Below are 15,542 nucleotides of genomic sequence, written 5' to 3'. Positions count from 1 at the left end.
TTTAAAAAAAAAAAAAAAAAGAACTGTCCTGTCCCTCACACAGCTGAATTTCTGAGCAACAGTTGTTACAGTGTCTAGTGCATCCACATTTAATTGTCAGTATGTCTGAATGGCCCCTCTGGCAATTGCTGCTGCTGCTGCTAGGATGTCTGCATCATTAAAGTCTCCTTATTCCATTAACCCGTCCAACCCTTTCACAACAGCATTTCTAACTCTCCCAGTTTAGACAGGAACAACCAGGGTGCTGCATGTCTGATTACACAAAGATACTAATTACAACTGAGGCAGACTACAACTGTCATGTTCTGTCTTGCCCCGTAAAAGTAGAAGTAGGAATGAACATCCCTTTGGTTTTAAAAGCACACAGAATATCTACAAAGAAGCAACTAATAGACAACTACTTAATATGATCAACAGAGCCGGGCGGTGGTGGCGCACGCCTTGAATCCCAGCACTTGGGAGGCAGAGGCAGGCGGATTTCTGAGTTCGAGGCCACCCTGGTCTACAGAGCGAGTTCTAGGACAGCCAGGGCTACACAGAGAAACCCTGTCTCGAAAAAAAAAAAAAAACAACAAAAAAACCCTAAAATAAGGGTGTTTCTAGAAGAACTTAGAAAGTAAGTCTATGGGGGACTAAGTGAAAAGAAAGGTATGGACTTTCTTTGTTTGTTTCTTTTCTTTGTTGTTGTTGTTTTGTTTTGAGACCGGGTTTCTCTGTATAGCCCTGGCTGTCCTCGAACTCAGAAATCCGCCTGCCTCTGCCTCCCAAGTGCTGGGATTCAAGGCATGTGCCACCACCGCCCGGCCCTAGCATTTTTTATATATTATCTATCTATGTGTACTGTACAGGCGCGCGCGCGCACACACACACACACACACACACACACACACACACACACCTTACTGACTCTCTAAAACCTTGACTAACAAACTACTCAAAATGATAAAGGAAAAATTCAAGTTAGAACAACTTTAATTACAAAGAATGCAGAATACTTGATTTGGGAAGGGAAGCCAGTATGGGATGGTACACACCTTAATCCTAGCACTTGGGACACAGAGGCAATAGGATCACAACGTCTACAGAGTGAGACATGTCTAAACAGCAAATAGAAATACTGGCTGATCTTCCATAGGACCAAGAATTACCAACAGCCATATGGCAGCTTACAACCATCTGTAACTCTAGTTCTAGGAAATCTAATGCCCTCTTCCGGCTTCTACAGGTACCAGGCACAGATGGTTCGCAGAAGTACTTGTCTAACACGCACAAGGCCTTGGATCCCAGATCTGCTCCCTCAAAGGACTGCATAAACTTTATGTGTGTGGTGATACAGCCAACAGTCTCAGCACTCAGGAGGCAGAAGCACGGCAATCAGAATAAGATAATTCTCAGCTGCATGAGTCTGAGTCCAGCCTTGTACCATGTCTCAAAAGTAAATGAATTAATGGAAATGCAGACTTTGGTCTCAGACTTAATTTCAATCTGCAGTTTACATGACAAATTGCACCAAGTTCTAAATGCAGGTTTACCACTTCATTCTGTTATCTTGGCTACAAGACCTAACATAATAGTCTCACTTTCAAATCTCTAAAGTGGTAATAAAAGGCCAATTCTAGGGGTGTGGGAGATTGCTCAGTGGGCAAGAATGTTTACTCTGCAAGCATGAAGACCAAATCTCCAAAACCCTCATAAAAAGCAAGACATCAATACTGAATTGTAGCTATTTTATAAAATTACTAGGCATTTTGTTATTAAATATAACCTGTAAGTTCTTTTCAGGAAATTTTAACATATTTATTTTAAATGCATCTCTATCAATAATTAGCATCTTCTAAATATGTAGGTTAAAAAAAAAAAGTAAGATAATAGGCATGCTGCTTGCACCTATAACTCAGAAACCATGGGTCTGAGAAAGGAGGACCCTAAGAGCCAGTCAGCCTAGCCTGAAAAGGATAAGCATCCAGTCTCAAAGCATCTGCAGACAGTGACAGAAGACACCCAACCTTGTACCTGGCCTCCACTCGTATATGTACCTACACACTTATGCATAGTATGCACCACACACAGTAAGCCACTTTCAGAACAGTTAAATAAACGACAGGAAATAATTTGTATAAAGGCATGCAGGAGGGCTGGAAAGGTGGTTCAGCAGTTAAGCATACTTGTTCTTGCATAGGACCCAGCACTCACATGCTGGCTCACAATCATGGTAACTCCAGTACCAGAGGATCTGAGAACCAGGCATGCAGGTGGCATGCAGCCACATATGCAGGCAAACCACTTATATACATAAAGTTTAAAAAAAAGAATCTTAAGTAAAAGCTGGTTTCAGTGGTGAAAATCTTTAATCTCAGCACTTGAAAGAGGCAGGTAGATCTCTAGAGTTCAAGGCCAGCTGGTCTTACAAACCAAGTTCTGGGACACCTATGGCTGTTTGTTATATTGAGAAACCCTATCTGGAAAAACCAAAAAAAATTTAAAGCATTCAAGACACTAATTTGTGTATAAGTACTTGTCTGTATAATACTTGTTTCTTTAAACTGGCCTTGTAAGCATGGTAGTGACATGCCAAGCACTATAAAATCTGAAGCTGAAGACTCAGGTGCTAGGCTAGCCTGGGCTACAGAGTGAACTCATGTATTTAACAGTCTCGGTTACAAACCATATCCAGTTCAAGAGGAATGTGAGGCTAGGCAGTGGTGGCCCACCCCTTTAATCCCAGCACTTGGGAGGCAAAGACAGGTGGATTTCTGAGTTTGAGGCCAGCCTGGTCTACAGAGTGAGTTCCAGGACAGCCAGGGCTACACAGAGAAACCTATCTTGAAACAAACAAACAAACAAACAAACAAAAAGAGCTATGTGAGACCATATCAGAAAAAAAGAAAAACAAAAAACAAAATACAAAAAACAAAAAACAGAGAATTGTATTGGCTATAACAGGAAAACTCAGTTAAACTCTACTAGGAAAAAGTGAATCACTAATTCCCTTTGGCAACAAAACAGGAAATAATTCCTCAATCTCTTATTTTTTTGTGAGGGGTGTTACTGAGACAGGATTTTACTCTATAGGCAAGGGTATTCTGGGACTCAGTATATAATCATACTAACCTGAACCTGTGCCTAATTCCTCCCTAAACCCTCTCAAATGTCTGCAGCACCAGACAGGAGGTGCTTGGGGAGTGGCACATGCAAGCCAGGCACACCTCCTCCATTCAGACCAAGGCTGCCACAGAGAGCTGCAGAATGGCTTTGTACAGTACACTCAGGTTATTCTCACTGATAAGACAGGCAGATTACAAACTTCTGAGTCACTCTTGAACTTCTCTCTTCCAGCTCCCCCCCCACCCACCCCCGCCCTGGAGGCGTGGCACCAGGGATTTCGGCTTCTGGTTGCTTGCCTCAAGGAGTCACCTCACTGCAGCAGCTGTCAGGAGAATCAGGCAGCCACTTCACTCTATAGTTTAGTTCTTTCCTTCACTCTATAGTTTAGTTCTTTCCTTAATGGGGAGAGTTGCTACCACAGCTTGGCGAATAATGGCTGACAGCCAGGATTCCCTCCCTACAGCATTGAAAGTGCAAGTACCACAACCATTAAGCCTTTTCAAACCTCATATCATATGCAGTTGCCTTGAGTTTGCTCATTTCTTTTGTGAGAGGCTCTCCGGCAACCAGGCTAGCTCTGACTCTCTCTGTTCCTGCATGCTGGTGTCACAGGTGTGCTTGTTGTACACTCGACTGGTTACTTCTCATCTGTCTCATTTCTGAGACAAGGTCCCACTATGTAGCCCAGGTTGGCATCAATGAGGACTGGGATTGTAGGCACAAAGTACCTGGACCAGTGAGTTTGAAACTATTGATGGAAATAGATTATGGTTCTTAAATGGGCTACAATCAAAAAGAATATCATCTCTATTTTACTGGGATAAGAGAAAAGTGAGGGGCTGGCGAGATGGCTCAGCAGGTAAGAGCACTGACTGCCCTTCCGAAGGTCCTGAGTTCAGATTCCAGCAACCACATGGTGGCTCACAACCACCCATAATGACATCTGACGCCCTCTTCTGGCGCATCTGAACAAAAAAACAAAAACAAAACAGAAAAGCCAGGAGTGGTGGCCCATGTCTTTAGTCCTAGCACTATGGAGGCAGAAGCAGGTGGACTCTGAGTTCAAGGCTAGACTGCTCTATACCGTGAGTTCCAGATCAGCAAGCGATACACAGGAGACCCTACCTAAAATAATGCTGGAGCTAGAGAGATGGCTAAGTGGTTAAGATGCAGTACCAGAGTTCAGTTCCCAGCACCAACACTGGATAGCTCACAATCCCTCCAACTCTAGGTCAGGGGTGGGGGATGGGGTGGGGGATTTGAAGCCACCATTCTCAGAGGAAAATACACAAACATACTCATAGTGAACTAAATCAGGCAGGGTGAAGGACAGCCTGGTCCACACATTAAGTTCTAGAACAGCCAGGGCTACATTATGAGACTCTTATTTCAAAAATAAATAGAAACACCTTCCCCCTTAGTGTATGAATCTCAAAAATAAATAAGTTAAGACCTGAAGGGGGCTGGAGAGATGGCTCAGTGGCTAAGAGCACTGACTGCTTTTCTAGAGATCCTGAGTTAAACCATATGGTGGCTCACAACCATCTGTAATGAGATCTGATGCCCCCTTCTGTTGTGTCTAAAGACATCTACAGTGTACTTATATATAATAAATAAATAAACTTTAAAAATTAAAAAAAAAAATCTGAAGGCCTGCCATGGTAGTACACACCTATAACCTTAGAACTTGGGAGGTAGAAGTAGGATCAGTTTAAAACCAGCCTCAGTTATATGGAACCATGTCTCAGAGAAACTTAAAAGGAAATTTAAAAAAAGAACAACCAAGCAAAAAAAGGAAAAAAAAAAAAAAAACCAAAAAACAACCAACCAACAACAACAGTAAACTGGCCTAGGACAAAGACTCCTCTGTTTCCAGAATCAGGTCAAAGAACTAAAGCCATTTACAGCCTGTGTTTCACAATGGTCATGCTGGAAGCTAGCCTGCAATGTTTGGTCAGGCCACTTACAGACCAAGCAGAGTAGTCCAGATTTTATACTCTGACCCCCTTAATACTAATAAGAATTCTCTTAATAATTCTATCTGTTAAGCCAGGTGGTAGTGGTGTACTCCTTTGATTCCAGTACTAGGAAACAGAGGCAGGCAGGTTGGTCTACAGAGAGAGTTCCAGGATAGCCAGGGCTACCACACCTTGTCTTAAAAAAATAAAATAAAATAAAATAAAATCTACCTATCAATCTCCTTTTAAATTTTGTATTACATACTACTTAAGTGCTTGAGCCATACATATACACCATGGCTTTGGTGTGGAGGTCAGAGGACAAATTACAGAACTTGGTTCTGTCTTTCCACCACGTGGGACCGGAGCGGTCATCAGGCTTAGCAGCCAAGTGCCTTTACCCACTGAGCCGGCTTGCTGGCTCCTACCTGTCCCACTCACAGTATCTTGCCTACAAATCCACTAATTATTCAAGGTAGGAAGACCATAAAAGATTACCATTCTTACCTCAGAAAAGGACTGAGTTGCCCAAATCGAAAACAAAGAATAGAGTCTTAATTTTTTGTTTCAGCAAAAATCCATTCTGTTCTTTTTAAGACTGTTATATTTTTAAAATTATGTGCAGGAGACAGGATCTCACTATACAGCCTTGGCTGGCCTCAAACTCATAAGAGTTTGGATCCATGTGCATCTGCCTTCGGAATGCTGGGATTAAGGTAAGTGCCAATATCCTAGGTTATAACATTTACTTTTAAAATTTTCTTTTAATTTATGCATCTGAATATGCCATGTGCATACAGATGCCCACGAAGGCCAGAAGAGAGCATAGGATCCCCTGAACCTAGAGTTAAAGGCCATTGTAAAGCCACCCAATGTGGGTGCTGGGAACCAAACTCAGGTCTTCTTCAAGAGTAGTTTATGCTCTTAACTGATAAGCCATCTCTTCAGCTCCAATTTATTATTTTTTAATGTACTAACTTTTATTACTTTTAACTTAGAAATTCATCCCTGGGCTGGTGAGAAGGCCCAGCAAGCAGGCAAAGGCACTTGCTGCCATACCAGATGATCTGAGTTTGTAGAAGGAGCAAAAAATTAACTCATAAGCCAGGCAGTGGTGGTGCACGCCTTTAGTCCCAGCACTTGGGAGGCAGAGGCAGGTGGATTTCTGAGTTGGAGGCCAGCCTGGTCTACAGGACAGCCAAGACTACACAGAGAACCCCCCCCTCTTTTTCTCTTCTTCCCTCTCTTTCTCTCCCTCCCTCTCTTTCTCTCCCTCCCTCCCCCCCTCTCTCAAAACAACAACAAAAGAAACCCAAAACAACAACAACAAAGAAATTAATTCATATAAATGGTCCTCTGACCATTCATAGGTGCTGAGTGACATGTGCCCAGACACAAATACATCAAATGTCACCTTAGCACTTTCTGGAAAATAATAAATTGTTTCCTCACTTCTGCTAGGTTTTTTAAAAAACAAGGCTGGAGAGATGGCTCAGTGGGTAAGAGCACTGACTGCTCTTCCAAAGGTCCTGAGTTCAAATCCCAGCAACCACCTGGTGGCTCACAACCATCCATAATGAGATCTGACGCCCTCTTCTGGTGTGTCTGAAGACAGCTACAGTATACTTACATATAATAAATAAATCTTTAAAAAAAAGAAAGAAGATTTGGGTTACATGGTGAGATTATTAAAACAATATGCCTTTTAGATAGGCTGATTAAGCATGTTTACTTCAAAAGCTTAAAGGTGACCTGGTGGCCCTATTCCAACTCCTATCCAATTCCAGATCACCTATGAAAAGATCAAGACAAAACCAAACTCAAGTATGATAGGCATGAGCTACATGCCTCCTGGCCAAGATCTACTTACGTATCTATAGGTCTTGACAGATTTTATTTTTTGAAAAAAAAAAATATCCTTTTTCTAATTTTGATTTTTCCCTTAACAGGTTTCATGTAGCCCCAGGCTGGCCTGAAACTTTTGGAACTTGAGATCTTCCTACCTTAGCTTCTTCAATCCTGGAATTACAACCATGCATTGGTGCAGGTGCACACACTAAAGGTTTATAAACCTAGGGTCTTGCACATCTAAGGCAAATCACTGAGCTCTATCTCCATATTTTCAGCCCCTTTTTTTTCTTTTTGAGAAAGGGTTTTTCTGTGTAGCCCTGGCTGTCCTGGAATTCACTCTGTAGACCAGGCTGGCCTCAAACTCAGAGATCAGCCTGCCTCTGCCCCCCAAGTGCTGGGGTTAAAGGCGTGCACCACCATCAGTCTTTAACACCTCTCTGGTCACCAATGACTAAGGAAACGGGGCTAGTTTAGAAAGCTTAACCAAGCAAGAGCAATGCTGGCATGCTGAGGCTCTTCAGACTCCCAGGTATACTGCAGGCACTCTCGACGTTCTACCCCTCAATTCTGTCAGGCTTTGACAGTTTTGTGTGGTTTTGTTTTATTGTCGCTGTTCTCTTTTCCTATGTGTGGGTGCCTGTGACTTTAGGTGTCTTCCTCCATAGGTCTTCACCTTATTAACCTTCACCTTATTAACATTTGAATAGAAAATCTCATTAAAGTTGGGTGGTGGTGGCGCATGCCTTGAATCCCAGCACTTGGGAGGCAGAGGCAGGCGGATTTCTGAGTTCGAGGCCAGCCTGGTCTACAGAGTGAGTTCCAGGATAGCCAGGGCTACACAGAGAAACCCTGTCTCAAAAAACCTCATTAAAACCTGTTTCCTGACAGACTGACTGGCAAAGGTGACCCTGAGGTCCCATCTGTCTCCACTCTTCCCCCAACCCCAGCCCTATAAGAGTCATAGGTGATGCAACAAAGTGTAGCTTTTAGGTGGAAGTAGGGATATGAACTCAGGTCCTTATGCTTACACAGCAATCACTCAAGCTTGTCAAGTCTGTGAATCTGTGAAGCCCAGGATGACCTTGAATTTGTAATGACCCTCCTGTCTAAGCCTGCCAGTGCTTGCTTTACAGTTGAGAGTCCCCATGCTCTGCTTCTAGGCTTTGCTGGTTTTGTTGTTTTGTTGATACAGGGTTTCTCTGTGTCATCTTGGCTGTCCTGTAACTCTGTAGACCAGGCTGGTCTCCAGGTCCAGATCACAGAGATCCACCTACTTCTGGGATTAAAGGCAACAGTGTGTGCCATCACCACCTGGCTGTCTTTGCTGATTTCAAGAGTAAGTCTCACCTCTTTACTTGAGTACCATGCAGCTCAGGATGGCTTCAAACTTACTATGTAGCCACTGTCTCTGTTTCCCCAGTGTACCATCCCACTCAAGGCAAGACACATTGAGATTCAAGCAACTTGACCAACAGAGTCCAAAGGACTTCTAAAGTTTCTGGGATCCTCAACTCCGTATCTAACACAAAAGTAAAGAATGACAATACAAATGTGGCCCAGTCATCCCCCAAAGCATTCTGAAATTCCCTAGGGCTTTAAGAGGCAAGATAAACACAAAAAAAAGTAAATCCAAAGGCTTTTTCAAGTTCACTGTTAGACTATCTGGTCTGGGCTAGCAGCTCTGAACCGTTCTAATTATAGGTCCACCATTCTGCCAAACATCGTCTAGAACTTGCTTCATTTCCCAAGAGGTTTCCTTACCCAGTTCCCTGGCAGCAGGAGTAGCAACAGCCAAGTAAGACAAGTGTCTACCAAATAACCAGTCTTTACCTTGTTGCTGAACACAGAAAAGTCCAAGATAAATCCTACAGGTTTTGTGGTACATCTGACAACTATGCATCCTACACAGAAGTCAAAACCATTGTAAGTCTTTTCTTTCCCTCGAGGTGTACTCAGCTTCAAACTGAGTCTACTGATAAGAAAACCTATTAGTTTCCTTAAAAGTAAAAGAGAAGCCAAGGTCATTTGTGGGACTCTCCCCACTTGGATTAGAGAGCTGAGATTCCCTCAGCATAGCTGGGTCTCTGTTTAAAGGCCCAAGTTATGCAGAGCCCAAAGTAGTGATAACATGAAATGTGGACTTGAACTTCAGAACTCAAAAGGCAAACCATCAAATTAAAGGGCCCCGGGGAATAAGAGGAAGTACTCCTGGTAGGTAGTAGAATTGAGTCATGTGACCTCGGTGTTACTACCTCACGCCAGTCTTCATTTATTGGCCGTAGCTTGGAGGAACAACCTTTCTGGTTCTTGCTAGTGATACTCAATCAGGAGGTTTAACAGAAATGCCCCACCCTATCCAAGCTCCTCCTGTATACATTAAGTCCCATGGACAAAGAGGAGCTGGGGGGGGGGGGGTCTAGTCCTCTAACAAAACTGAAACAGCAGGGTCACTTAAGGGCTTCAATTACACTGAGGAAAGAAACAGGTCCTGGCAGGACTCACCCTACCAAGCAGAGCCCAAATGAGCCCAGTGACCAAGTGAACGTGTTTGTACACCCCCCCCACTCCTCCTCCAGACAGTTCTCTCCCTAATTCGGGGGGCACACCACACCTCGGCTCTCTGGCCTTGCAGCCAGGGCCGTGCATCCCTCGCTTCCACCTCGGATGCTTGACGTGACAGAAGGCGGGCCTCCGGGCCGCCGGGGGCTGCAGGCCGGCGCCGGCAATGTTCACCTCAGCCGGAAGGGCACGCGGCACATGGCCTAGGAGCTTCGGGAAGGGCTGGCGGCTCGCCAGGGCCGGGCCCCTTTAAGGCGCGGAGGGCTGCGCTGCGGCGTGGGAGGGAGAGCCGGTGCCGGAGGCCCTGCGGTCGCCTCAGCCCCACCCCGCACGCCGGGGCGCGCTTCCTCCTTTAAGCTCACCTTGGCTCCCAAGAGCCGGGCTGCCGCAGTGAGTAGAGCCATGGCGGGCGAACTCCGGGACCTGGCGGGAAGGGATCGAAGGGAGAGAGCTGCGGCTGCAAAAGGAGCGGTCGCCGCTGGGATGGAGACCGCGCCAACCGGCCGACAAGGTTGAAAGGAGGCGGCTGAGGGGAAGGGTAGACAAACCGGCACAGGCGCCCAGCCCAGGGTCCTCGGCGAGGCCCCGCCCCCCGGCCGAACCTGGAGCCCGCCCCTCTCCGCGGACCCACCCCACCCGCGACCATTGGCCCAAGATGGAACGGGGGCGGGACCTGAGCCGTTGACAGCTGTTATAGCGGAGAGGATTGGACCATGAGGATTAGGCTAATTGGGAGTGGGTGGGGAGGGGATTGTAGGTGTCTAAAGATGTGCCTGAAAACTCAGTTAACTTCCTTCTTGGGCTTTTCCCTTTGCCCTTAACACATTTCGGAGTCTCCGGAGAATGCGAACGATAAAGCTCCAGCGCGCGACGTTTGAAGGTCACAGCGCACAGCAACTGACCATTGCATTTCCTCTATCTGCTTGGCATGCTTCCTTAAAGAATGTCTTTGGTTAATGACTTCATGGCCATGGAGGTGACATCACGCAGAAAACCCGTTATGATGCCAGAGTTAGTTGCTTGATGGTCATTTGTGAACAGAAGAAATCTTGATGTTACAGATGCTGACCCCGTTGTGTGGAGCCAAACCAGAATCCTGAATGTTTTAGTGATGTTTTTGAACTGTATGGAATCTGTCTTACAGAATCCCCCTTATGTGAGGAGCCTTTCAGTCTTTCGGTCCTGGGCCTTATGACCCTGTCATTCTTCATACAACCCCATAGAGCCAGCCCACCTCAGATTTAGCCATAGGATCAGGAGCTGCAACCCTCCACTCAAGATCAGGTGTCAGACACTCTATCTTTTTGTCGCATCATTCACAGTATTTCCAAAGAACTCAAGGACACTTGTCCTACTTGGCTCTCTCTCATCAGAAACCATTGCAGTGAATGACACAGAGATTTAATGATCTTACACATCACTCTTAAATGCCCCTGGGTAGAACACCTCAGAACTTATGTACTTTCCTGTGCCTACTGTGTAATTGGCCTAAGGGTGGAGAGAAGCTGACCCAATGATCAGGGCACCTTATCTATAAACCCCAAGCCCCAAATGTATGATCCTTTTATCTTACCACATGGCAGTAACAAAGTGCAGAGGTCTCAGTATCCATGGAAGCCAAGTTCAGATAGTCCTTGTTTATAGAGGATGTAGTTTATAAAGGATGGCTTAGACTTGGAAAAGAAAAAGAAAACCCCCATTTCCCCAAGTGTTCATACCTGCCCAGCAATGTTGTTCTGGCGTGGAAATCAGGTAGTTCTTAGAAGAGAACTTTATCAAGAGAAACTGCACCCCTGGAGAAGCAATAATCCTAGACCACCTCCCCCAGAACTTCAAAGCTTCACTGATCGATATTTGCTCACAATTTAGCATCTCACATGGGGTTTCCTCATATCCCCAGAATCGTCTGACCTGGTTCCTCCCCCATAGTTAATTATCCACAGAGACTAGCTAGCAGATGAGAGGCCTGAACTCCAGTGCCGTAAGTAACAAGAGGCCATCCCCATCAGGTGAGGCTGCCGAAGGGACAATTATTGGGTGGCCATATGGTAACTGGAGTTTTAATAACTTCAGGAGGAATGTGGGGACAGTAAATGCTTTAAGCCCCTTGATAGGATTCTGTATTTTAACGTCAAAATTTTATTTATTTGAAGTTGTTTAATCCTGATGTTCATTGTTCTAAAATCAATGTGAAAGCCCAGAGATGAAGGGGGTTAAGTGGTATCACAGAAAAGCTGAGGCTGTATCAGTCTGTCTGTCCCTCATTGCTGGGAATTCATATGGTTTCTAACATCCTATTCAAATGCTCAAAACACCAAATCAAATCCCTAGCCCTAGAGTCTCTTTCTGAACATAGATGGGAAAGTTAAGACCACCATGAATATAACAGCTAAGTACACTCTAGGTCCAAATATACCTACCTGAAGGAGAACAAGAAGGGGCCACAGAGAAGACTCGACATCATTGTTGTGACCTTGGGAAGATTCAAAATGCTCAGGGACAATGATGCCCCCTAGTGGTCAAAAGCAAGTGGGAAAATTAGGGCTGTAGAATCCCCTTAAAATCGTGTCCTATAGGTAAACAAACTTCCTTAGACAGTAGCTTGCTCTCTCTCTGTGTATACAGGAATGTGTGTATGGTTACATGAGTCTCACATATGCTAAGCCATGAGCTACAGCAAAGCCCTGTTTTTTAAAATGTTGAGAAACCAGGAATGGCATATGCATATATAAACCCAACATTTGGGAGGTGGAAGCAGGAAACCCTGGAGTTCAAGGTCATCTTTGGTTACACAGTAAATTCAAGGACAGCCTTGGATATAAAAGAAAAATTAAATTTACTTTGAGGCAAAAATCTCTCTAAATTGCCTAGGTTGGTGGAGAACTTGTGATCCTCCTGATCATAGGCATATACTTCCATGCCTAGCTGAACAAAGCTAATGTAGTTAGTGCTCACTGTTTCAAGTTACTCTCTAACTATAGTACATGAGTCATCTTAATTAATCCTTACAACTCTATAATATGTAGGTAATAGTACCTTTAAAGAGAAGGAAACTCAGATAAAATGTCTGGCTAAGGGCCATTGCTCATAGCTGGCCTAGCTAGAATTCACACTCAAATCTGCCTCATTCCAGAGCTCATGTCTCTCTGCCAGGTTTTACCATCTACTCCTACTGGAAACTCAAGGCATCCTGCATACTAGGCAAATATTGTTCCACTAAACCACACCCTGACCCTAGAGGATTTTTGAATCACCGTCTAAGGTCTCCTAGAGACATCAGCACAATGTGCTGCTGTAAAGGTTCTCTAAAAGATAAGAACTATGCAGTTTCGCCCCTCTGTAAAACCTTTGCACATCTATAACTAATGTACGTAACTGGAGACACCCACCCTAGAACATATACAGATAAGAGAGAGAACCACGTAGCAGCTGAAATGACAACAGTGAACAAGATAGTAGGGATCAGACGCAAGGGCTCATGAACAGTAAGGAAAGCGTTACATGTGAAGCACCTCAACCCTGGAATAATTTGAAGAAACAGGGTCTTATACTATCACCCAGGCTGACTTCAAATTCCTAACTAAGCTCAAGCAATCCTTCTGCCTCAGCCTCCCAAAAAGCTCAGGCAACAGTCATGTGCTACTGCACTGTAAAATAGGAATAGCACAATAGCTGCTTCTGTTAGACAATTCAGTCTTAACTGACTATCCTCTGCTCTCACCCTCAAAATGGGCATCAGATAAGAAACAGTCTGGAAAAAGGGAATCAGAGGGCGCAATGCTTCTCTGCTGGTGATTGTCACAAACTCCCATGTCCAAACCCCCAGGTGGTTTGCAAACACATCTTAGAAATACAACTTTAGCCGGGCGGTGGTAGTGGTGGTGGCCTTTAATCCCAGCACTTGGGAGGCAGAGGCAGGCGGATTTCTGAGTTCGAGGCCAGCCTGGTCTACAGAGTGAGTACCAGGACAGCCAGGGCTACACAGAGAAACCCTGTCTCTAAAAACCAAAAAAAAAAAAAAAAAAAAAAAAAAAAAAAAAAAAAAAAAAAAAACTTTATACAACTACTAGAGAATACATGCAGACTGTACTTCCTAAAGTGAGGTGTAGCAGAAAGATCGCTGGCTAAGATGACCATAGGTGGATTCTTGGTTCCTTGTTGACTAGCAAGACCACTTAACCTCTCTGAGCTTGCTTCTTTATCTATAAAATAGAATAATGAGACCAGGTGTGGAAAATACCTTGAATCCCAGTACTCTTGAGGCAGGGGCCAGCCTCATGTACCAAGCAAGTTCCAGGACAGCTAGGGCTACACACAGAAACCCTGTGGGGATGAGGGGACCTGAAGATATGGTTCAGCAGTTAAGAGCACTGACTGTTTTACCAGAGAATCTGAGTTCAATTCCTAACACCCACATGGCACCTTACAACTGTCTCTAACTTCAGTTCCAGGGGATCTGGCACCTTTACACAGACATATATGTAAGCAAAACACCAATACACATAAAAAATAATTTAAAAAAAATTTAAAGTAAAAAATGAAACAAAGAATAATTTATATCTGGGTGTGGGGGTACATGCTTGTAACTCTAGCAGTGCAGCTGAGGCAGGAGGATCGTGGTAAGTCAGCCAGGGAGACCAAGCAAGACCTTATCTCAAAAGTCAAAACCAAAACTGGGTGTGGTGGCACACAGGCCAATCTGATCTACAGAGTAAGTTCCAGGACAGCGGGAGCTACACAGAGAAAGAAACCTTGTCTCAAAAACCAGCAAACAAATCAAAACCCAGCAATAAAGAGGAAATCCAGTTCAGTCACCTAGGACTACACGGTGAGATCCTGCCTCAAAATAAGAAAAAGAAAGGAATACTATCTCAGTATTTTTTTTTCCATTATTAAGAAAGAAATTCAGAGTGGTGCACATGCTCAATAAGTTCTTTAGCAATGAGCCACTGTAAAATAGGAATAACATCTCTTTTTTTAAAGAGTTACAAAGAGGGCTGGAGAGATGACTCAGAAGTTAAGAGCACTGACTGAGCCAGGAGGTGGTGGCACACGCCTGCCTTTAATCCCAGCACTTGGGAGGCAGAGACAGGCGGATTTCTGAGATTGAGGCCAGTCTGGTCTACAGAGTGAGTTCCAGGACAGCCAGAGCTATACAGAGAAACCCTGTCTCGAAAAACCAAAAAAAAAACAAACAAAAAAAGAATTGAAAAAAAAAAAAAAAAAAGAACTTTGTCTCTGCTCTTTCTCAACAGCAAAGAGTTTTTTTTTTTTAAGATTTATTTATTTATGTATATGAGTACACTCTAACTATACAGATGGTTGTGAGCCTTCATGTGGTTGTTAGGAATTGAATTTAGGATTTCTGCTCACTCTGGTCAGCCCCATTCGCTCCAGTCAACTCTGCTCCCTCCAGCCCAAAGATTTATTTATTATTATATCAATATACACTGTAGCTGTCTTCAGACACACCAGAAGAGGTTGTCAGATCTCATTACAGGTGGTTGTGAGTTACCATGTGGTTGTTGGGATTTGAACTCGGGATCTTTGGAAGAGCAGTTGGTGCTCTTACCTGCTGAGCCATCTCACCACCTCAGCAAAGAGTTCTAAGCTGGAAATACATAACTTAATGGTAGAACACTTGCTTAGCATGGGCAAAACCCTGCATTTGACCTCCTTTAAAATATTGTCATCTGGGCATGATGGCTCATGCCTTTAATTCCAGCACTTGGGAGGCAGAGGCAGGTGAATTTCTGAGTTCGAGGCCAGCCTGGTCTACAGAGTGAGTTCCAGGACAGCCAGGAATACATAGAGAAACCCTGTCTCGAAAAACCAAAACAAAAAACAAAACAAAACAAACAAACAAACAAAAAAACAGGCATCTAGCACTCAAATTAGAACTTGATTTGATTTGCAAGGTTAAGAATATAGGCTCAGGCTCAGACAGGCATGGTAGTGCATGCCTTTAGTTCTAGCACTTGGGAGGCAGAGGCAGGCAAATCTCTGAGTTTGAAATTAGCCTAGTCTACAGAGTGAGTTCCAGAACAAGCAGAAAACTAGTCATATTTA

General features: G+C 44.2%; 1 protein-coding gene across 2 annotated transcripts in view; it reads right to left on the bottom strand.

Annotated features, from left to right (window-relative positions):
• The window catches only part of Cs (citrate synthase), a 25,423-nt gene extending 15,348 nt beyond the window's left edge, over positions 1-10,075 (bottom strand). The window contains exon 1 of one of the 2 annotated variants that reach the window (XM_031349117.1): positions 9,836-10,075. In XM_031349117.1, coding sequence (XP_031204977.1) covers positions 9,836-9,877 — 42 coding nt within the window. In that variant the 5' untranslated portion in view covers positions 9,878-10,075. The remainder of the gene's footprint in view (positions 1-9,835) is intronic. The other variant, XM_031349118.1, reaches the window with a different exon arrangement.
• Positions 10,076-15,542: the final 5,467 nt, after the last annotated feature.

The sequence above is a fragment of the Mastomys coucha genome, unplaced genomic scaffold (assembly GCF_008632895.1).
Source record: "Mastomys coucha isolate ucsf_1 unplaced genomic scaffold, UCSF_Mcou_1 pScaffold4, whole genome shotgun sequence".
Lineage (NCBI taxonomy): Eukaryota > Metazoa > Chordata > Mammalia > Rodentia > Muridae > Mastomys > Mastomys coucha.
The sequence above is the reverse complement of the archived record's forward strand: the minus strand, read 5'-3'. Positions and strand labels throughout refer to the sequence as shown.